Here is a 23,883-nt window from a genome sequence, read left to right on the forward strand (position 1 = left end):
ATAGAGGAGAAAATTTAGATCAAAAGTTGTCACAAACTGAATGCAAATTGGTCAATAACTTTAATGCCTTGAAGCTGAAAGAGTTAAACGAGGAGCTGAATTTTGCCCCCTTTTTAATGGAAGTTATGTTGAGCTTTGAGTTCCCTCAACTATATAACCCCTTAGGTCTAGATTAGGAGTGGTGCACTAACTGGTTTGCACAAGCGATAAGGGGTTTATTGCGGGTGTTTGCTTTCATCAGAAGTAGCTTGCGTATTATAAGTTGAAAGTAAACGCTTTGCAATAAAGTTAATATTTATTTGCACTTGAAAAAAAAGAGTGCTGATAAATTCCCTTTCTTTTAGTTAGAGAATATTTGTCACTACACACTCTTCCTTTTTTGAATGGTGATCGTAGTATATACTTGGCTAGATAACAAGTAGAGTGCACAAAGGCAAGCACTAAGGTGTGTTAGCATCGCTGGAGCACAATTAACACTGCGCAGGTCAGTTATTTCCCTTACAAAATAGAGTTCTATAGGGGTTTGCACTAAAATTAATGGCTGATAAGGCTTGAGCGCTAAGCCAATAGAGCACAAAAAATCAGCTCAGGTAGTACGCATAAATATATATACCTTTAATCTTTCAACAAAACCTGTTTTCATTAATGGGACAGTGATGTCAAAAATAAAATATGATTCAGATAGAACATGCAATTTTAAACAACTTTCCAAATTACTTTTATTATTATCTTATTTGCTTTGTTTTCTGTGTATCCTTTATAAAAAAGCATACCTAAGTAGACTCAGGTTCTGCAATGCACTACTGGGAACTAGTTGCTGATTGGTGGCTGCACATATATGCATCTTGTTGTTGGCTGACCTATGTTTAGCTAGTTCCCAGGAATGCATAGCTGCATCTTTAAATCTATATATCAACAAAGCAAGGCCGACTGAAGATATTGTACTGCCTGGGTCCGAGAATGAAATGATGCCCCCCCACTAGTAACATTACTGATTAGCATATCAATCTACTAGGCCTGACAACTGACCTTACTAAGCCTGCCTACCTGCATGCAACTAATTCTAATGCACAATTTAACATGTCCCACTTGAATGTCACCCCTGACCAGTACTGTGTCTTTGTGCATGATGAGGTTATGCTGCTGGGAGCCTGTGATTTCCCCCACAGAGACAGAGGACAGGAGTGCTCTGTGTCTGACAGTGACTGACTTAGTCACTGAAGTGCTGCCCCTTGTCAAGTGCTGCCTGGGTCCATTGGACCCACTTGATCCCATGGTTGAGCCGGCCCTGCAAGACAATGAAGCACATTTAGTGGTAAAAGTAAATTGGTAAGTTGATTAAAATGATATGTTCTGTCTGAATCATGAAGACAAACATGTGGGGTTTCATGTCCCTTTACTTATAAACCTTTGTCTCCTATGTATTAGGTCTATATAGAACTTAATTTATTTCCATACCATTTTCATGTGCTTTGTAATGCAAACTAGCAAGCAATAATCATTTACTTAGGTTTCAAAAAGCGCTACATTTTAAAACAATATTTTGCATCAGCACAACACTTAACCGATCACTTGTAATATGAGCACGTGTATGCTAATAACACTAGAAAAGTATCGGCATGTTAAAATGCCAGATTGTGCGTTAATGTTTGCACAGGGTCAAACAAAATATAACACACCATGCACTGTAAATTAAAGGGATACTAACCCCATTTTTTTTCTTTCGTGATTCAGATAGAGCATGCAATTTTAAGCAACTTTTTCTAATTTACCCCTATTATCAATTTTTCTTCGTTCTCTTGCTATCTTTATCTGAGTGGCTAAATGTAGCCACCAATCAGCGAGCACTACCCAGTGTGCTTAACCAAAAATGGTCCGGCTACTAAGCTTCGATTATTGCCTTTTCAACTAAAGATAGCAAGAGAATGAAAAAAATGTGATAATAGGAGTAAATTGGAAAGTGGCTTAAAATTGTATGCTCTATCTGTATCAGGAAAGAAAATTGGGTTTAGTGTCCCTTTAACCTTCACTTGTAACACAGCACACTGATGCGTACTAAAAATGTAATGAAAGCTTCCTGTCACCCTCCAAGGTTCTCAACCTGACACCAAGATATCCAGTAATCAGCCTGGAATTTTGGAGTAGTCACACATATTGGCAGCTTTAGAATATCCCTTTTTTCTACTTCTCCCTTAATATTTGGAAGAGTCCTCCACTATCATTACTGTAGGCTGACTTACAGTTACTCACTTGTGATATTACTTTGCTATGAATGAGGCAGTGTTTAATGATTTGCTTTTTTTTTTTTTTAAATGTAGGTTTTTTGTTTGTTTTAATAGAAATAATATTTAAATGTTTTGTGCACCATAATTACATTTTCTACTTTTTTTCTTTATTCCACCTTTTTCATTAATTCATATTTTAAAGTAGAGGTAGCAGCAGGATTTAGATTTCATTTTAACCCTAATTAAAAATATATCACAGTGCAAACCCAAAGTATATTTTCCCCTAAGTGTAGTAAGAAAAAGCTCAAGGTGGAAGATTAGGCAGCCAGTGCACAGAGGGGAAGTCATGACTGGAGTCAGCAATGTGGGCGGAAGGAAATAGTACAACTGAATGATCTGACATGCATGTCAGCCACTTCTTTAGTGCAAGCCCATCTATACTTTATCACAGGGATGAGCAACTTGCATACTGTCCTCCCTGCCACTGTGTGAGAATGACTGCAGTCTACATGATTGGGTGGAAAGAGAAAGTATTGTATATTAGGGCTGTTGTACCACACCACCTTCTATTGCCAACCAGGGTTCCTCTAATCTTCCTTTAAAGTAGTGTACATTGCAGTGGTGGTGCACATAGGGGGAGCTAATATGGAGGGAAGGTCATACCCCTTCAAGATCCATGTAGTAACATCAGTAGCTGGAGGCACTCAGATTCATTACATGCCCCTCTCTGTCTGCAGTCTGTATGCGCAATGAACAGGCAGTTTGGGTTTGGAGTAGAAGGAGGAGAGAAGTGACCTCTGCTCTGCTGCACATTACCTGCTATTGAAGAATGATTGCTGCCAAGCTCTCTGTCTATTGTGCTGCTTAGAGGACAACACATTGAGGCCAAGCAGCAGGCAGAGCTGAGCTAACCCTGCAAACTGCATATACAAAAAGTGCCCTTGTAATAGGATGTGCCTGGGTACATCCAGCACACTCCATGCATACACCTATTAAAGTAGTTCTGAAGAAGAACTTTGATCATGTGAAATCTGTCTTTACCTGATTTCTTAATGTTGATTATATTTGTATTTCTTACCTTTAGGATACTCAATGCTATGAAAACATTAAATGCACGAAGGTATTTGGTGTAAGTAGGATCTTTGTTTAATAGTATTACCTCAAATTCATAATGGGATCCTCATGATTTCCTCTGTTTAAATGTAGATTATTAGGATAAACGAGGAGGTATGAAAAGAGGATTATTAGTATTTCTATGGAATTCTTTCCTCGGTCTACAAAGTCTCCATTAAAAATATAAGGATTTTCAGGTGAAGGAAGACCATTCTATAGAAAATCAAAACAGAACAGCACACAGCAAGATATTTTAACGGTAACAAATGCAGAATCTGATGCTGATTAACTAAAGCAAATCACTTTAAAAATAAATTACTGGAAATGAATTTGTTTCACACATCGTAAACATTCTGATACAGACAAATTGATATAAATTAAATTTACTGGGGAAGATTACAATAATTTGGTAAATGTATTGGTAGTTACTGACATCTCTTGGTAAAATGATCAAATCATTGACAATCCATAGCTACTTGCAATTAAAATGTAGGCATGTGCATTCATCATTCATTTAGACAAAGGAATGACGAATCTTGCAGCTGGTAGTGGCATTCGTCTGTTTTTGGAGCCCAATTTATTTGTGTGAAAGTTCAACATACAAAGATCAAGATGCACATGCGTATTTAAATTACCTACATCTCATTACCAAACGCTCCTACAGGTTTTCATTTAGACAACAATCCCTACCAACCTATCACTCGGCTCATTTATAATTGCCCCTAAGTGGCATCAGCAGAGATAAGAACATGATTTTAAACGGGACAACATGGTGACATCCTTTATTTTATAGAAACTAAAACTTTACATTTGTTTTGTCAACATTTAAAAACTAATATAATTTTAAAAAAACATCTTTGTATTTTCATAGGCTAATTGATGCTTTGCATACATTGATGTGTGTGTATATATATATGTGTGTGTGGGTGTGTGTATATGTGTGTGTATGTGTGTGTGTATATATATATGTGTGTGTGTGTGGGGGTGTGTATGTGTGTGTATGTGTGTGTGTATATATATGTGTGTGTATGTGTGTGTGTGTGTGTGTGTGTATATATATGTGTGTGTGTATGTGTGTGTGTATATATATATGTGTGTGTGTGTGGGTGTGTGTATATGTGTGTGTATGTGTGTGTATATATATATGTGTGTGTGTGTGTGTATGTGTGTATATGTGTGTGTATGTGTGTGTGTATATATATGTGTGTGTATGTGTGTGTGGGGGGGTGGGTGAATATTTTAAATTGTGCCAAATCAGAGACACTGGACTTATAAGACACTGAACTTATAGAAATCCCTTGCCACAATTTACCCAAGCACACTGTATGCAACGTGACCAGTGAAGGGGTGAAAAAAGAAAGGAAATTGTTTTCCATAAGACACCCTCATTCAAAAATAACCAATGCTGCTTTAATCTAGGTATTGTATGTCAGAGGCTTAATATGTAAAATCAGAGAGCGTATGACCTTGTCTGTAAGATACTGGCATTGAATTTCAACCACCTTTTATTTTAAAATACAACATGGTGATTAATAATGAGGCAGATGAAAGGTTAATATATCTTTAATGAGCACTTTTATCAGTTTCACAGTAATTCTAAAGTTGAAAGATTCTCCAACATTATATTAATTTAGAGATCTTATTTTGAATAACATTAACATGTAGAAAAAAAAGTTAATATTAAAATGCTCCAAACCTATTTTTAGCTTTCAATAGTTAGTGTGTGTTGATCTCTGAATGAAGTTGGATGTTTACTTGAAACTAACAGTCATACAGTAATGAATAAATATTCCAGGAACAAAAACAATTGAAAGGGAATAATACTAGTAATAACAGTTGTTATTAATAATAATAGTAATAATTTCAAAAGGAAACTCAATAATTGTTATGCAACAAATCCCTATCACCTAGATTACGATTCTTGCGTTAGCCTTAAAAAGCAGCATTGAGAGGTCCCAACGCTGCTTTTTAACGCCCGCTGGTATTACGAGTCCTACAGGTACAGGTGTACCGCTCACTTTTTTTCTGCGACTCAAGCTTACCGCAAATCCCCTTACGTCAATTGCGTATCCTATCTTTTTAATGGGATTTTCCTAACCCTCTCCTGTCAAGACTCCTACCGCATTTAAAAGTCAGTAGTTAAGAGTTTTATGGGCTAACGCCGTAACATAAAGCTCTTAACTAAAGTGCTAAAAAGTACACTAACACACATAAACTACCTATTAACCCCTAAACCGAGGCCCCCCCACATCGCAAACACTTAAATTCATTTTTTAACCCTTAATCTGCCGACCGGACATCACCACCACTTCAATAAATATATTATTATTATTATTTATTATTATCAGGTATTTGAGCGCCAACAGATTCCGCAGCGCTGTAAACATAGTCGGTGTACAGGATAGCTTTTGTAGGGGTCAAGTGGGTAGAGGGCCCTGCCGAGAGTTCCACTGTTGTAGTCGGCTCTTATGAAGCGATCTGTAAACAGCTGGGCCCATAGGCTTACATTCTAAGGGGTTCAAGGGGAAAGCAATGGAGTTAGGAAAGGTTAGTGTTGGTTGTATGCATCCCTGAATAGTAGAGTTTTTAGGGAGTGCTTGAAGCTGTTAAAACTAGGGGAGAGTCTAATGGAGCGAGGCAGGGAATTCCACAAGATGGGGGCCAGTCTGGAAAAGTCCTGTAAACGGGAATGTGAGGAAGTAACAAGAGAGGAGGAGAGGAGGAGATCCTGAGCTGATCGAAGGGGACGGGAGGGAGAGTATCTAGACACAAGTTCTGAGATGTAGGGGGGAGCAGTGCAGTTGAGAGCTTTGTATGTCAGGGTGAGGATTTTATGTTTAATCCTAGAGGCAAGAGGAAGCCAGTGAAGGGATAGGCAGAGAGGTGCAGCAGATGAAGAGCGACGAGTAAGGAAGATGAGTCTGGCAGAGGCATTCATAATTGATTGTAAAGGAGCTATGCGGCAGCCCTATATTAACCCCTAAAGCGCCACACTGCCGCCTCGCAAACACTAGTTAAATTTTATTAACCCCTAATCTGCCGTCCCTAACATCGCCAACACCTACCTACATTTATTAACCCTTAATCTGCCGCCGCCAATGTCGCCGCCACTATATTCAATTTATTAACCCCTAAATCTAAGTCTAACCCTAACCTTAACACCCCCCTAACTTAAATATACTTTAAATAAAATGAAATAAAATAACTACAATTAAATAAATTATTCCTATTTAAAACTAAATACTTACCTATAAAATAAACCCTAAGATAGCTACAATATAACTAATAGTTACATTTGTATCTATCTTTAGGTTTTATTTTTATTTTACAGGCAACTTTGTATTTATTTTAACTAAGTACAATAGTTATTAAATAGTTATTAACTATTTAATAACTACCTAGTTAAAATAAAGACAAATTTACCTGTAAAATAATTCCTAACCTAAGTTACAATTACAGGTAGCCCTCAGTTTACGCCGGGGTTAGGTTCCAGAAGGAATGGTTGTAAATCGAAAACCGTTGTAAATTGAAACCCAGTTTATAATGTAAGTCAATGGGTGAGGGAGATAGGTTCCAGGCCCCTCTCAAAATTGTCATAAGTAACACCTAATACATTATTTTTAAAGCTTTAAAATTAAGACTTTAAATGTTAAACAGCATTATAAACCTAATAAAATAATCACACAACACAGAATAAATAATTAAACTAAGTTAAATGAACAAAAATATTTGCTAAACAGCATTATAAACCTAATAAAATAATCACACAACACAGACTTCACTTAAATTTTTCTTCAAACAGTTCTTTCTATGCATTCCAATCTGGACTGATTTATAGACAGGAAGATCTTGTTCCTTTGAAATCTGCTCGATAGCTCAGGTCTGGTTAAACTAATTAATTTCAGCTTGCTTGTCTTTGCTGCAACACAAGCGGACAGCTCCACCTACTAGCTATTTTAATAAATGCACTGCTTCTCAATGCTTTTCAATAGCAGTCACATGACTGGAAAAAAAGGTTGTTATTCTGAAACGGTGTAAATTGAACCGTTGTAAAACGAGGGCCACCTGTACACCTAACACTACACTATAATTAAATTAATTACCTAAACTAACTACAATTAATTACAATTAAATTAAATAAACTAAAGTACGAAAAAAAACCCCACTAAATTACAGAAAATAATAAAATAATTACAAGAATTTTAAACTAATTACACCTAATCTAATCCCCCTAATAAAATAAAAAAGCCCCCCAAAATAATAAAAATCCCTACCCTATACTAAATTACAAATAGCCCTTAAAAGGGCCTTTTGCGGGGCATTGCCCCAAATTAACCAGCTCTTTTACCTGTAAAAAAAGTACAATACCCCCCCAACGTTAAAACCCACCACCCACCCACCCAACCCTACTCTAAAACCCACCCAATCCCCCCTTAATAAAACCTAACACTAGCCCCTTCAAGATCACCCTACCTTGAGCTGTCTTCACCCAGCCAGGCACAAGTGGTCCTCCAGAGGGGCAGAAGTCTTCATCCGATCCGGGCAGAAGAGGACCTCCAGACGGGCAGAAGTCTTCATCCAGGTGGCATTTTCATCCATTCGGAGCGGGTCCATCTTGAAGCCAGCCGACACGGAGCATCCATCCAGACCGACGACTACCCGAAGAATGACGGTTTCCCCTGTAATACCAGCGCTGTCTTAAGTGAGCGGTGAGAAAAACTGAGCGTTAGCACCGCACCCCTGTTACCGCAAAACTCGTAATCTCTGTGAAAATTTTTAACCACAAAAGAATGTGACCAATAGAGGGGCAGCGCTAAATACATTTTTGTTTGCACAAAAAAAAACACCTCTGGAAGTAAACTTTTAACAAGGGCGGGTTAGCGCATGTATTACAAGTTGAAAGTAAATTATTTGCGAAACCAGACACACGCTAACTTCAGGACTTCGGCTATTGTGAACATGTTAACTTCTCCCCATAGACTTTAAAGTAGTGTGCTGTTAAAAAAAAAACTTACACTTATCGCTCACACACTAATCTGACACTGCGTAAGACCTACAGATCTAAACCCAAAGGTAGTTATGAATATTTTACATTCCATTGTTCTTCACATAGAGGAAAATGTTCTTATTTTTACATTTCTAAATCTTTATATACATGATGTTTCTGTAAAATATATATCTATACCTATTATCTATATAATTATATACAGGTATATATATATATATATATATATATATATATATGTGTATACAAGAGTAGATACAGCGCCTATATATCCATTTAAAATATGGGTGGTATATGGGAATATGAATGAGAACTAGAGCTAATTATTAAAAAAATAATAGCAATTAAAAGAATATTAAAAAAGATAGATTTTTAGAATCAATTATACTTGAAGAATGATGAATAGATTATGAAACAGTGTTCATATGAGTCTTTAGACAATATATAGTCCGTAGTAAATCTTCATAAGCAGTTGATATCAGTAAATAGATGGTATGTAATACCCTTACCAGATATTACCTCAATCTGATGAGGTAAGTATGCCGCACTGGGGGTATATACAGATGGTAGAATCTTCTCCTTGTATTTAGATGTGGTGCCTCTTGGGTTTTCGTAAGCCTCCTGGATAGGTTTTGAAGGGACATAAAACTCATAGAAGTTAATGGGCAATAACCTGCAATAAACCTAACAAAGTATCTTTACGCTGGAGAAAGTGTATACCAAGACAGAAAAGGTACTCCAAGAGGCTAACTACCAACACAAAGGAAGTACAAGGGATTTATCTACAACCAGAAACATATCCCTGCATACTCCAGGAGGCTTACGAAAACCCAAGAGGCACCACATCTAAATACAAGGAGAAGATTCTACCATCTGTATATACCCCCAGTGCGGCATACTTACCTCATCAGATTGAGGTAATATCTGGTAAGGGTATTACATACCATCTATTTACTGATATCAACTGCTTATGAAGATTTACTACGGACTATATATTGTCTAAAGACTCATATGAACACTGTTTCATAATCTATTCATCATTCTTCAAGTATAATTGATTCTAAAAATCTATCTTTTTTAATATTCTTTTAATTGCTATTATTTTTTTAATAATTAGCTCTAGTTCTCATTCATATTCCCATATACCACCCATATTTTAAATGGATATATAGGCGCTGTATCTACTCTTGTATACACATTTTTCACTTACTGACTGGGACTTCACATCTCAACCAGTACTTGTCTTATATAGCTGCCACTATACCATACACAATACAGACTAGCGCCAACTATAGAGTACCACTTGTGTCTACCCAGTATACTGAGTGAACACATTTTACTTTCTTCTCTATATATATATATATATACAGATATATAGGAATATATTTAAAAGTACTAAAAACATCTTCTACTAGTATTATTATTATTATCAGGTATTTGTAGAGCGCCAACAGATTCCGCAGTGCTATAAGCATAGGCGGTATACAAGATGGGGATCAAATGGGTAGAGGGCACTGCCGAGAGTTGCACTGTTGTAGTCGGCTCTTATGAAGGCGATCTACAAACAGCTGGGCTCATAGACTTACATTCTAAGGGATTCAAGGGGAAAGCAATGGAGTTAGGAAAGGTTAGTGTAGGTTGTATGAATCCCTGAATAGTACAGTCTTTAGGGAGCGCTTGAAGCTGTTAAAACTAGGGGAGAGTCTTGTGGAGCGAGGCAGGGAGTTCCACAAGATGGGAGCCAGTCTGGAAAAGTCCTGTAAACGGGAATGTGAGGAAGTAACAAGAGAGGAGGAGAGGAGGAGATCCTGAGCTGATCGAAGGGGACAGGAGGGAGAGTATCTAGAGACAAGTTCTGAGATGTAGGGGGGAGCAGTGCAGTTGAGAGCTTTGTATGTCAGAGTGATGATTTTGTGTTTAATCCATGAGGCAAGAGGAAGCCAGTGAAGGGATTGGCAGAGAGGTGCAGCAGATGAAGAGCGATGTGTAAGGAAGATGAGCCTGGCATATGCATTCATTATGGATTGTAAAGGAGCTGGGCGGCAACTAGGGAGACCAGAAAGTACGGAGTTGCAATAGTCAAGGCGGGAAAGGATGAGAGCGTGGATTAAAATCTTAGCTGCGTCTTGTGTAAGGAAATGTCTAATTTTAGAGATATTTTTAAGGTGGAAGTGGCAGACTTTAGCCAAGGACTGAATGTAAGGAGTGAAAGAAAGGTCTGAGTCAAGTATGACCCCAAGATATCGGGCATGAGGGGTAGGGGTAATGATGGAATTATCAACAGTTATAGAAAATTGGGGAGTGGAGATTTTGGAGGAAGTGGGGAAAATAAGGAGTTCAGTTTTGGATAGATTTAGCTTAAGGTAGTGAGAGGACATCCAAGATGAGATATGAGAAAGATAGTTAGTGACACGGGTTAGTAAGGAAGGAGGTAGGTTTGGTGCAGTGAGATAGATTTGGATGTCATCGGCATACAAATGGTATTGAAACCCATGGGACTTTATTAAGGAACCCAATGATGACGTGTAGTGTAGATTGAAAAGAGAAGGGGACCAAGGACAGAGCCTTGAGGTACCCCAACAGAAAGTGGTAATGGGGCAGAGGATGCTCCAGAGAAGGCTAGACTAAAGGTACGGTTAGATAGGAACAGAACCACGAGAGAGCTGTGTTGCAGATGCCGAAGGATTGGAGGGTTTGGAGAAAAAGAGGTTGTTCAACAGTATCAAAGGATGCAGACAGATCAAGGAGGATAAGCAGAAGTAGAGAGAAGTGGCCTTTGGATTTTGCCGTAAGTAGGTTGCTGATAACCTTGACAATTGCTGTCTCTGTGGAGTGATGGGGACGAAATCCAGATTGCAGTGGGTCAAGAAGAGAGTTTAGTGTAAGGAAATGGGATAGACATACTATGTGAAGAACATTGGAATGTAACATATGTACAGTAAATACACAATAAAACACATTATAAAATATTAAAATGGAATACAATTTTTTATGTTTTAAGGTATTTGAGTGGAAAGCACTCCAAAGTATATAAAAATGTCTATATATCTGTATACATGTGTATATATGAGTTTATATGTGTGTGTGTGTGTATATATATATATATATACACACACATACATACATACACACAATATAGCCCTTTCCATTCAAATTTCTTGTCAAATACCATATACATATATATTTATATGATTAATTTTTATTAGATAGTTTATATATGAGTGTAACAATTTATTTTAAAGGGACAGTCTAGTCAAAATTAAACTTTCATGATTCAGATAGGGCATGCAAGTTTAAACAACTTTCCAATTTACTTTTATTATCAAATTTGCTTTGTTCTCTTGGTATTCTTAGTTGAATGCTAAGACTAGGTAGGCTCATATGCTAATTTCTAAGCCATTGAAGGCCGCCTTTTATCTCAAAACATTTGACAGTTTTTCAGACCTTGAGGGTGTTAGTTTATGTGTGCCATATAGATAAACATTTGCTCACGTCTATGGAGTTATTTATGAGTCAGCACTGATTCACTAAAATGCAAGTCTGTCAATAGAACTGAAATAAGAGGGTAGTCTGTAGAGGCTAAGGAGCATATTTATCAAGCTCCGTATGGAGCTTGAAGCCCCAAGTTTCTGGCGAGCCGCTGATCTATCTATCTATCTATCTATCTATCTATCTATCTATCTATCTATCTATCTATCTATCTATCTATCTATCTATTGGGTACTTATAGAGCGCGAACTAATCACCCGTGAGGGTCTCGAGGCGCTAAGGGAAAGCAGATAGGAGGAGGGGGGGAGGGGATGGGCGTTCAGTCGAAGAGCCAGGTTTTGAGGTCCTTTCTGAACTTTGTAAGGGAGGTAGATTGTCTGAGGTGCAGCGGGAGGGTGTCCCATGTCTTTGCTGCTATGTGGGAGAAGGATCTTCCACCCACTGTGGATTTGCTGATGCGGGGGATGACTGCGAGTGCTTGGTCGGCCGATCGTAGTTGTCTGGCGGGGTATAGAAATTTACGCGGTGGTTTATGTATTCGGGTCCAATGTTGTGTAGGGCCTTGAACGCATGGGTAAGGAGCTTGAAGGTGATTCTCTTGTTGATGCGGAGCCAGTGAAGGTTCCTTAGGTGTTCGGCTGATCGGATAATGTTGGACAGTTATTTGATAAATAGGCCCCTTAGATACAAGGTAATCACAGAGGTAAAAAGTATATTAATATAACTGTATTGGTTATGCAAAACTGGAGAATGGGTAATAAAGGGATTATCTTTTCAAACAATAAAAATTCTGGAGTAGACTGTCCCTTTAATGTATTTATGTTGTGTTTGGTGCACATTTTTTTGTTAACTCTTACACTTTATACTAGATCTGAACTCATAAACCAGACACACGCTAATTCTGTATGCGCTCGAGCAAACTTTCAACTTGTAATACGCACGCAAGTTAGCACTGGCAAGATATTGCTTATTGCGACCAGGGCTAACAATAGCACGCCATTTGTAATCTAGTCCAAAATAATAAGAACAAGCCAAGGTAATTATATTGCAATAAAAAACATCACAATTAGTATTATTTCTCCACAGAATTATATTTTTTCCACTGGCATTGTTTGATATCAGCATTTCAAATATTTTCGTACTGAACAGACGATAAGAAAAAAAATCTCAAAAGAATAGCAACTTTTAATAAAAAATTTAGATAAAAGTAATACCTTGTAGAATATGAGCAAAAGATCATCCAGTTTTCCGTGAAGGTCACCTACATAAATTAAGAATATTTTTTGTAGTGACACATAGAATATTATATAACATCTGACACAAACCATTGGAAATTGTTGTAGGTATGTATCAAATTGCAGTAATTATAGAAGAAGGCTTATTAGTAAAACTTAAAGGGACATGAAACCCAACATTTTTCTTTTTCTTATCTTACATGATTCAAATAGAGCATGTGATTTTAAACAACTTTCTAATTTAATAATAAATAAACTTCTTTTATCCAATTTACTTCATTCTCTTGATATCCTTTTTTTATGAAATCAAGTACAAAACAAAGAATAGAAAACATTGCACATTCATACACAAATTTAAATAATTCACATATTCGACAAGTTGTTAAGTTCAACATCTGCGTCGCCGATATCACCCACCAAACTTTAGGTCACAGTATTACCCCAATAAGCTATAGAAATGCATCTCCCATTTATGAATCAGCTATTCTGATTGTTGGTATCGTTTTTTTGAAGGAGTAGCTATGCACTACTGGGAGCTATCGGAAGAAATCTTCTGAACCAATGAAAAGATGCATTTTTGTGCAGCCGCCAAATAGCAGCTAGTTTCCAGTTATGCATTCCTACTCCTGAGCCTACTTAGATATGCTTTTGAACTAAGGATCCCATGAGAATGAAGCAATATAAATAATAGGAGCAAATTGAAAAGTTGTTTAAAATCACATGCTCTGTCTAAATAATGAAAGAAAACAATTGTGTTTCATGTCCCTTTAAATGTGTGAGAGTGCAAAATTAAATAATGTTTGCCATTTACTTGTATTGGGAAACATACCTCTAGTAAATTTCTGTCTGTTTAAGGGTCATGTAGATACAGTATACTACATGTGCCCAGTGCATCCAAATACAGTACAGCTTAGACAGTGGTGGTTTATATGAATCAAACAGACAAGATACACGCCATTGTCAATAGCGTACTAGTATATGGCTAAAATGGCAATCACTGCTGTACTGAGACATATTTGAAATGAGGTTTTCTGCCCACTACTAGAATGTGTGCTTATTAAAGAGACTGCTTTAGACTAAATTGGAAATACAGATTTATGGCTTTAATTGGATCCCAGAGCCAGGATTAATTTTATTGCTAAAATGCTTCTGCAACCATGAACATTTAAATGTTGACTTCATGTCAATTTATGAAAACATTTTTTATTTTCAAAACATCGCTGATTGCAAGCATATTAAAATCCTATTTCAAAAACCTTTCAATTTGATCATGATCCATACTGTAACAATACATAAATTACTCTCGCTGAAATAAACAGCTGATGTGTAATCCTTTTGTGTGATATGTTGCTTGCTCCAGCTTAGTCAATCACTTTTGCTCTTGGGTCTTGTAATGAGAGATCATTGGCCTGCTTATTTAGCAATATGTGTTAAATAATGCAGTGGCGTCACTAGGGTTGGTGTCACCCGGTGCGGCAAGTCCTGGTGTCACCCCCCCCAGAAAGCAGACACACACAAAAACACAGGCAAACACACATACAAACACTCAGACACACTTAAAAACATACTCAGATGCACACACAAACACTTGGAAACACACTCAGACACACACACAAAAACACACACACAAAAAAACTGAGACACACACAAACTCAGACACACACATACAAAATATGTAAACTGCACTGCATTAATTATAAAGCTCATGCCTAGAGCTGCTCCCTGGCTCAGCAGAACATCAAATGAAAGATAAACAGAGCACTCTAAAATAAATCACTGAAGAAAAGGTTTAGGCACACAAACTATGAAAATTCTGCTCTCTGACTCTGTTCCAAGTCTGTCAGTGCACAGCCCTGGGCCGCATGTCACTGAGCAGTGAGCACAGATAGGCAGGCAGGTTTAGGCTAGCAGCGCAAGTTTGCAAGCCCCACGGCACACCCACAACATTCATAGTGAAATTGGGCAGGGGAGGAGCAAAGTACAAACAAGCAAAAGCAGCCGGGAAAACTATTTGTTGAAATTGCAGCACTGGCTCAAGGGGCAAAAAAATTGTGTGTCTATAACTTCCCCAGTCCCACTAATGTTCACAAATACCAGCCTCTAATAAAATAATCTATGCATCTCAACATTGTATTTCTTTGAATTTCAATAAAATTTAAAAAAAAAAAAAAAAAAATTTTTTTTTTTGGTGTCACCCCCTGGAGGGTGTCACCCGGGTGCGGCCCGCCCCCCCCGCCCCCCCCCCCTAGTGACGCCACTGAAATAATGAAAAGAGAGTAAATGGAGGGATAATATATTCTAATAATATAATATATTCTAAAAAAAAAACCAGTTCATATGTTTTGCTGCATATAAAAAGCTATTGCTAGGTATGCAAGGTATGCAAATTAAAAGGCACCAGCATGTTGGCTGCATGTTGGCTGCCTTTAGAAATAGAACAATGATATAAGATACATTTTAGTTAAATATAGAATAATGCACGAAACAGTAATTAGTTGCAGGCACCTCCTTGGTCACTAGAAGAGAATGCGGTTTAAAACAATAAAAAAAAACTTTCCAATTTGACATTAGCAAAATGTGCACATTCTTTTTTTATGTTCACTTTCTGAGGTACTAGTGCCCACTCAACATGTGCAAAAGATCACAGTATATTCACATATTCATTTGTGATTGGCTGATGGCTGTCATGATACAGAGGGCAATAAAAATGGAAGTAACCGACAAATAATATGAAATTCAGACTGTTTTATTTAATTGTCTCTTTATTATGCATCTATTGATTATGCAGTTATACTGTAGCTAATGGTCCTTAAATAATTAATCTTAGGTCATCATCTTGTGCATATAACTTATGCAGTGTCTGATGTGTGTTGAGATTTGGAACCACTCGTCATGTATTGCTCAATTAATTTGTTTTCAGAAAAGGTTTTGTATTAGGAAGAACCAGTTTAGCAGCATTGACAAACCCAGCACACTGGACATTACATACTAAAATTATATCTAATAAGCTGTACCATCAGCCTTATCATAAAAGAAAAAATGCACTTTGCAGGAGGGAGGCAGTCAAAAACATTGAAAATGAAAGTTAAGAAAACAATAATTTAATATATGAAGAAACATAATACACACGTTAATTATTGCTATAGGATCTACTCACCACAAATTGTTATCTCCTTGGAGTATGATGTAGATAGGTGGATAACGTTTGGCATTTGTTGGAGGAACTTTTTTGTTTCATGAAATAGTTGTAGGACGTACCGGACATGAAGTAGCTGAAAAATGGTTAATAAGTTATCTTCAAAGAAAAAAATACAGTTGTTTTGTGTGTAATTTTGGAACATGTCATTTCATATAAATACAATGGGTGAAACACTATCAATCTGTGACAAACTAAAATAGAGGTAGTCCTATTAAGATAGGTAAATAAGCTGCTTATTTGTACAAGAAATATCAGGGTTTTTTTTAAATAGCCTTTAAGTAACAAAAAAAGGTCATTTTGATTTGAAGGCTACACATTTTGGGATAGATCATATGGCTGTTATTAAAACTGAAATGCTATGACACAATCTAGTCTCTGCTTGTTTTTGATAATGGATCCAATTTAGTGACTGAATCACACTCAAATTACTACGTAGGCATAACAAAATGACAGGCTCTCTAAGTAGCATCTAAAGCTAGTTGCAACTACACTGGTGCCTGTATCATAGCTGTACCATTGCTGATACACAATAACCCCGTGTGCTGGCCAAATCCATTGGAGACTTGGTTGATCATCTTGCTTTGAATCCCTGGTCCCCATACAATAAAGGATCCAGTATTTACTGAGTGTTGCAGTTCATTTAGTTTTGTTTTTTTTTACCTCCCCACATTGAGCTTTTGGCTGCCTTGAAGTTGGCGTCATTTCAGGTCAAAGAAGTTAGGGCTTTGACCAGCTGCCATAGTAGTGATAGGATGCATGCCCTTGTATAGTGCATATAGGCTCATATATAAAGTAATAGCTGCTGGTGTTACATGGGACTTTTATGACATCAAGGGTAGTCACTATACAATGAACCTGCTGTAGGGAAAAGCCTTAGACCTAGACTCGTATTTGTTTTTCTGCAGCATATTGCTTCACACTAAATCTTGCAAAGGGTATATTTCCCTTGAACCCCATGGGAATCAATCAACATAATGCACAAAACATAATATAAAAAAATTATCTTTTTTGTGTACATGAAGGCAGATGTGGTTGTGGTTTGTCTGCTACAAAATGAATCAAACTATTCTAATATCTAGGAATTATTTGTCAACATTTGTAAAACTTAATAAATTATAAGAAAACATTTTTTTAAATAACTGAAAAGGATTCTACTTTTCAATCAATATTGGAATAGACTTCAATTTTGCAGATTGCATATCCATCAGTTGTTCCATATCTGATAATCTGATTTCCAGTACAACGACATCTCAGTGAGTTATAAAACTCCCTTTTTCTTATTAAGAATGACCTCAGACAGAGAAGAAGACAAATATTAGTGAGTGTTCTCTGCCCAGTAGGAAAATTACTTTACGTTTGGGAATAATGAAAAGGACTGAACATTAAGGGCTAGATTACAAGTGGCACGGTATATTTCATTTTCGCGATCACGAAAACTCCGCTAGAGTTAAGCTTTTTGCGCTAGTCGGGTTGCTCTCGTATTACAAGTAAAAAAAAACAACTTGTTTTGCGCAAGCAGTAATCTGACTAGCGCAAACAACAGATCAAATATCGCATGCACGTGCATAGAAGTCAATGGAGAAAAAACACCCGACTATAGCGCAAACACAATCACATTTTCGCAATTGCGCTAACCTAACATGAAAATATGAATATTTCATATTCCAATGTTCTTAAAGGGACATAAAACAGGTTGAGATATGTGCATATCCTAAAAGGGCTTATTAATTAAAAATAGTTTGCATAAAAAATTTTTTAAAAATTGCTGGCAAGAATGTTTCTTTCATGTAATTGGCAAGAGTCCATGAGCTAGTGACATATGGGATATACAATCCTACCAGGAGGGGCAAAGTTTCCCAAACCTCAAAATGCCTATAAATACACCCCTCACCACACCCACAATTCAGTTTTACAAACTTTGCCTCCTATGGAGGTGGTGAAGTAAGTTTGTGGTAAGATTTCGACGTTGATATGCGCTTCTCAGCATTGTTGAAGCCCGATTCCTCTCAGAGTACAGCGAATGTCAGAGGGATGTGAAGGGAGTATTACTTATTTGAATACGATGATTTCCCTAACGGGGGTCTATTTCTCTGTTATCGGTCGTAGAGATTCATCTCCTACCTCCCTTTTCAGATCGACAATATACTCTTAATTTACCATTACCTCTACTAATAACTGTTTTAGTACTGGTTTGGCTATCTGCTATATGTGGATGGGTGTCTTTTGGTAAGTATGTTTTCATTACTTAAGACACTCTCAGCTATGGTTTGGCACTTTATGCATTTATATAAAGTTCTAAATATATGTATTGTACTTATATTTGCCATGAGTCAGGTTCATGTATTTCCTTCTGCAGAGTGTCAGTTTCATATTTGGGAATGTAAACATTTTTAAGAAATTTATTTCTTACCTGGGGTTTAGTCTTTTTTCAATTGACTACTTCTTGCAATTGCGGGTATTAGGCTCGCGGGTGCGTCAAATGCTAAACTTCATTGCGTCATTCTTGGTGTGAAAAAAATTTTGCCGCGAAAAAGTACGCTTATGACGCAACTTCGTCCTTTCCGGCGTCATACGTGACGCCGAGACCTTTCACACGGCGGCGTCATTAGTGACGCAAGTGTGTCATTTCCGGTCATTTTTGGCGCCAAAAAAGAGTTTATGTTACGTTGTGCGTCATACTTGGCGCCAAATTTTTTTCATTATTTCAATACCCCTTGTTTGTTTGCCTCTTGCTTTTTGCTTTCAGAGGCCTATGCTATTGCATTTTTTCCCATTCCTGAAACTGTCATATAAGGAAATAAATAATTTTGCTTTATATGTTGTTTTTTTCTCTTACATTGTGCAAGATGTCCCATTCTGATCCTGTCTCAGAAGTTTCTCCTGGAACATTGCTGCCTGACATCGGTTCTACCAAAGTTAAGTGCATTTGTTGTAAAATTGTAGAAATTATTCCACCGAATGTAATTTGTAATAGTTGTTATGATAAACTTTTACATGCAGATAGTGTTTCCATAAGTAATAGTACATTGCCAGTTGCAGTTCCTTCAACTTCTAATGTGCATGATATACCTGTAAATTTTAAAGAATTTGTTTCTGATTATATTATGAAGGCTTTGTCTGCATTTCCACCTTCTAATAAACGTAAAAGGTGTTTTAAAACTTCTCATTTAGCTGATGAAATTTCAAATGACCAACAACATAATAATTCATCCTCTTCTGATGAGGATCTATCTGAAACAGAAGATCCTTCCTCAGACATTGACACTGACAAATCTACTTATTTATTTAAAATAGAGTATATGCGTTCTTTATTAAAAGAAGTGTTAATTACTTTGGATATTGAGGTAACCAGTCCTATTGACGTTCAGTCTAATAAACATTTAAATGCTGTTTTTAAACCTCCTGTGGTTTCCCCAGGGGTTTTTCCCATTCCTGAGGCTATTTCTGATATGATTTCTAGGGAATGGAATAAGCCAGGTACTTCTTTTATTCCTTCTTCAAGGTTTAAAAATTGTATCCTTTATCAGCAAAATCTATAGAGTTTTGGGAAAAAATCCCCAAAGTTGATGGGGCTATTTCTACTCTTGCTAAACGTACCACTATTCCTATGGAAGATAGCACTTCCTTTAAGGATCCTTTAGATAGAAAGCTTGAATCTTATCTAAGGAAGGCCTATTTATATTCAGGTCATCTTCTCAGACCTGCTATTTCTATGGCTGATGTTGCGGCTGCATCAACTTTCTGGTTGGAGAATTTAGCGCAACACGAATTGGATTCTGACATATCTAGCGTTGTTCGCTTACTGCAACATGCTAAACATTTACTAAATTCTACCGTTTTTATGTATTTGCTTCTTCGGAAGCAGTTTTTGGTAGAAAAGTTCTTCAGGCAGCTGTTTCAGTTTGATTCTTCTGCTTTTTGATTTAAGTTTTTTTCTTTAAAACATGAAAATAAACTTATTTTTTTGGGTTGTGGATTAATTTTTTCAGCGAAATATGGCTGTTTTTATTTTTATTCCCTCCCTCTCTAGTGACTCTTTAGTGGAAGACTCCACATCTTGGGTATTGATATCCCATATGTCACTAGCTCATGGACTCTTGCCAATTACATGAAAGAAAACATAATTTATGTAAGAACTTACCTGATAAATTCCTTTCTTTCATATTGGCAAGAGTCCATGAGGCCCACCCTTTTTATGGTGGTTATGATTTTTTTGTATAAAGCACAATTATTTCCAAATTTCCTTTGTTGATGCTTTCTACTCCTTTCTTTATTACCCCACTGCTTGGCTATTCGTTAAACTGAATTGTGGGTGTGGTGAGGGGTGTATTTATAGGCATTTTGATGTTTGGGAAACTTTGCCCCTCCTGGTAGGATTGTATATCCCATATGTCACTAGCTCATGGACTCTTGCCAATATGAAAGAAATTATTTTATCAGGTAAATTCTTACATAAATTATGTTTTTTAATTTTTCTTTCAAAAATAGGCAAAATTAATTACATAACTAAGCTGCCTGGAGAAGCAATTTTTACCCCCCCCCTTATCAGTGTTTAGATACAGGCATTGTAGTTCACAGCTTCTAGGCATGCTCCAGCAGATAATCCCTATGCACTTTTGCATTCTACCAAAACAACAATAGATATAGATACAGCCACAGAAGGAAATGTGTGGCGGGAGTTAGAGCTTTACAATTCAGAAACTAAAAAGAACAGGTTAATGGTGAGGCACTGCAGTATAAATTTGCAGGTTAAAGTGACAGTAAACACCATAATTTGTGTTGTTTAAAAAGGTAGATAATCCCTTTATTACCCATTCCCCAATTTTGCATAACCAACACAGTTATAATAATATACTTTTTACCTCTGTGATTACCTTGTATCTATGGCTCTGCAAACTGCCCCCTTATTTCAGTTCTTTTGACAGACTTGCATTTGTAGCCAATCAGTGCTTGCTCTTAGGAGCTTCACGTGGCTGAGCTCAATGTTATCTATATGAAACACATGAACTAACGCCCTCTAGTGGTGAAAAACTGTCAAAATGCTTCCAGATTAGAGGTGGCCTTTAAGGTCTAAGAAATTAGCATATATACCTCCTAGATTTAGCTTTCAATTAAGAATACCAAGAGAACAAAGCAAAATTGGTAATAAAAGTACATTGGAATGTTGTTTAAAATTACATGCCCTATTTAAATCATGAAAGTTTTTTTTTTTTTTTTTTTAATTTTGTCTGTATAACGCTCCTATATGTATTCCATCTATACCTGTAGATGGCTTCAAATTGTTTTATTCTAAGGCACTGTTGTTACATATAAATCTGTCTCAAAAGTTTTTTTTTTTTACTTGACTGTTTTTTTAAGCAATTAAAGTACATATTATTATATTTTGTCTCTATCCCAACTTGTTTTATGTCCCTTTAACATAATGGAACATGTTCTATTTATTTATAATTAAATATACGTATGACTGGGTTTTTTTTAAACAAATATATATTTATATATAGATGATTATATATAGGTATAGATATATATAGGAATATCTATTTGTAAATAATTAGAACATATTCTGCTATGTGCAGAACATTGGAATGTCAAATATTTACAGTAAATACACAGTTAAACACACACACACACACACACATATATATATGTACACACATACACACACATACAAATACATATTTAGCAATGTATCTGTATGTATCGCTATGTTAAAGTACTTTGGCAGCTATTTGTTTCTAACACCCGAAATCTCATATCTTTGAGCCCTTATAACTTTTTTGTGCAATATTTTTTTAACATATAAATTTTATTAGATGGTGTTAATATGAGTGTAACTGTATTGTGTAATGTATTTTTTAAAGTGTTTTGTGCAAATTTGAATTTAGTAAAACAGTTAACCACATCTCTGAGATCGTGGTAAGAATTGTAGCAATTTCGCTCAACTTGTAACATAAGCACAATTCAAACAGATTGTGAAAACATGATATGGCTTGAGAAAAACATTTGTGCCTTACTTGTAATCTAGCCCTTAATATATTTGAATGAGTATATTAATATCAACCCAAAGCAATATTTCTTTCAAGATATAGTGAATCAGTAAATTTTGCTTATTAAATAACATTTACTTTGTATAACACATTTCCATACTGTTAACTAGCATTGCTAACGATTAGAAGGAAGCACTTTTATTGCTTTTTGCTTAGAAAATTGTATACAGTATAATAAACATGTGAAGATAAAGCATGCAGAATGAAATATAAACCTACTGATGAGACAGTCATTTATATCTACTAGTGATACAGATGAATGATGTTACCACAAACATTATATAACTGATCTCTGTTAGATGATTCCTATACCATTTTAGCAATTTTATTAACTGTGTGCAGGAAGCATAGCCCCTTAAACTAATTACTTTATTTTATAGTAGACATGAATTTAGTTGGGCGTTCCAATCCTTCAAAAAATATTTGTTCAATGATTTTAGTACAAAAATTCTAGAACTTTTAACATTTTGCCTGTTATATGTTTTGGGTTATCAACCTCACACATTCTCAGTTCAAATATAACAAGCATTACTACGTCCTACTTGTTATGTATGTTAAAATAATTAACAAATTGCACCTTTATGAAACATATTGGGATGGTGCAGAATTACTGGAGCATTAGATAGTGGGGAAGGGATGTACTTTAAATATTTCCTACAGCAGCATGGGAGCCTGCTACCAGTCTGTGTGCAAGTCACCTGCAATAAAAAAAGGGCCAACCCACAAGGTTACTGGTACCCACATGTATAGGGCTCGACATGGCATCCAGGTAGAGTAAAAGTATACTGTTACTGGATCAGAATAGGGCTCCTGAGCCTCTATTCCCCCTTCCAGTATCAGCTACATTAATAACCATCAGGATTGTGCTGCATGCATATGATTTCTGGTCTAAATTGAGCATTTAGTTATCATGAAGGGGATGCAGGACCATGTATATTATCTAAAGTCTAATTTTATATATATGGTTGGAATGAGGGGTTTGGATTCTTGCTTCTCTAAAGAGAACTTTTGTTTTTTTGATTGACTTAAGGAACAAAAAAACATTCAATGTTCTATTTTTCCCTTAGAACTTAATTTCTCCTTTTTTTGAGGGAGAAAGGCTCCCTTTCCTCCAGTCACAACAGAAATGATAGCGTCTAGACCAGGCCCAAATAATATCTTTCCCTTTAAATGGAGAGATAAAAGTCTAATCTTGAAAACCATTTCAGCTGACCTGGATTTTAACCACAAGGCCCTTCTGGTCAGAACAGATAACACAATATTTTTAGCATTAATCTGATATCAACAATTAAAATTAAGGCATTAAAAGATCTTATAAGTTTCTCTACAAAATTATCTGAAAATTCATAAGATAGCTTATTACACCACTGAATAGAAGTTGTAGCCACACAAGCAAAACTGATGGCTGGCCTGAACAGAAAAGCATTTCTGTGAAAAGACTCCAATTTCCAGTCCATTGGATCTTTAAAAGAAGTGTAACCCTCTAAAGGAATAGTAGTGTGAAAAGCTAAAGTGGAGATAGCACAATCCACTTTATAGTTTCCCAAAGCTCAATATTAAAAACCGGTAA

General features: G+C 36.3%; 1 protein-coding gene across 1 annotated transcript in view; it reads right to left on the bottom strand.

Annotated features, from left to right (window-relative positions):
• PPEF1 (protein phosphatase with EF-hand domain 1) overlaps window positions 1–23,883 on the bottom strand; it is a 209,004-nt gene that overhangs the window by 163,108 nt on the left and 22,013 nt on the right. Inside the window, exons 5-7 of the mRNA XM_053705264.1 lie at window positions 16,225–16,339; window positions 13,047–13,093; window positions 3,385–3,551 (exon numbers count right to left, since the gene is read on the bottom strand). Of these exons, the coding sequence (XP_053561239.1) occupies window positions 3,385–3,551; window positions 13,047–13,093; window positions 16,225–16,339 (329 nt within the window). The remainder of the gene's footprint in view (window positions 1–3,384; window positions 3,552–13,046; window positions 13,094–16,224; window positions 16,340–23,883) is intronic.

The sequence above is a fragment of the Bombina bombina genome, chromosome 3 (genome assembly GCF_027579735.1).
Source record: "Bombina bombina isolate aBomBom1 chromosome 3, aBomBom1.pri, whole genome shotgun sequence".
Classification (NCBI taxonomy): domain Eukaryota; kingdom Metazoa; phylum Chordata; class Amphibia; order Anura; family Bombinatoridae; genus Bombina; species Bombina bombina.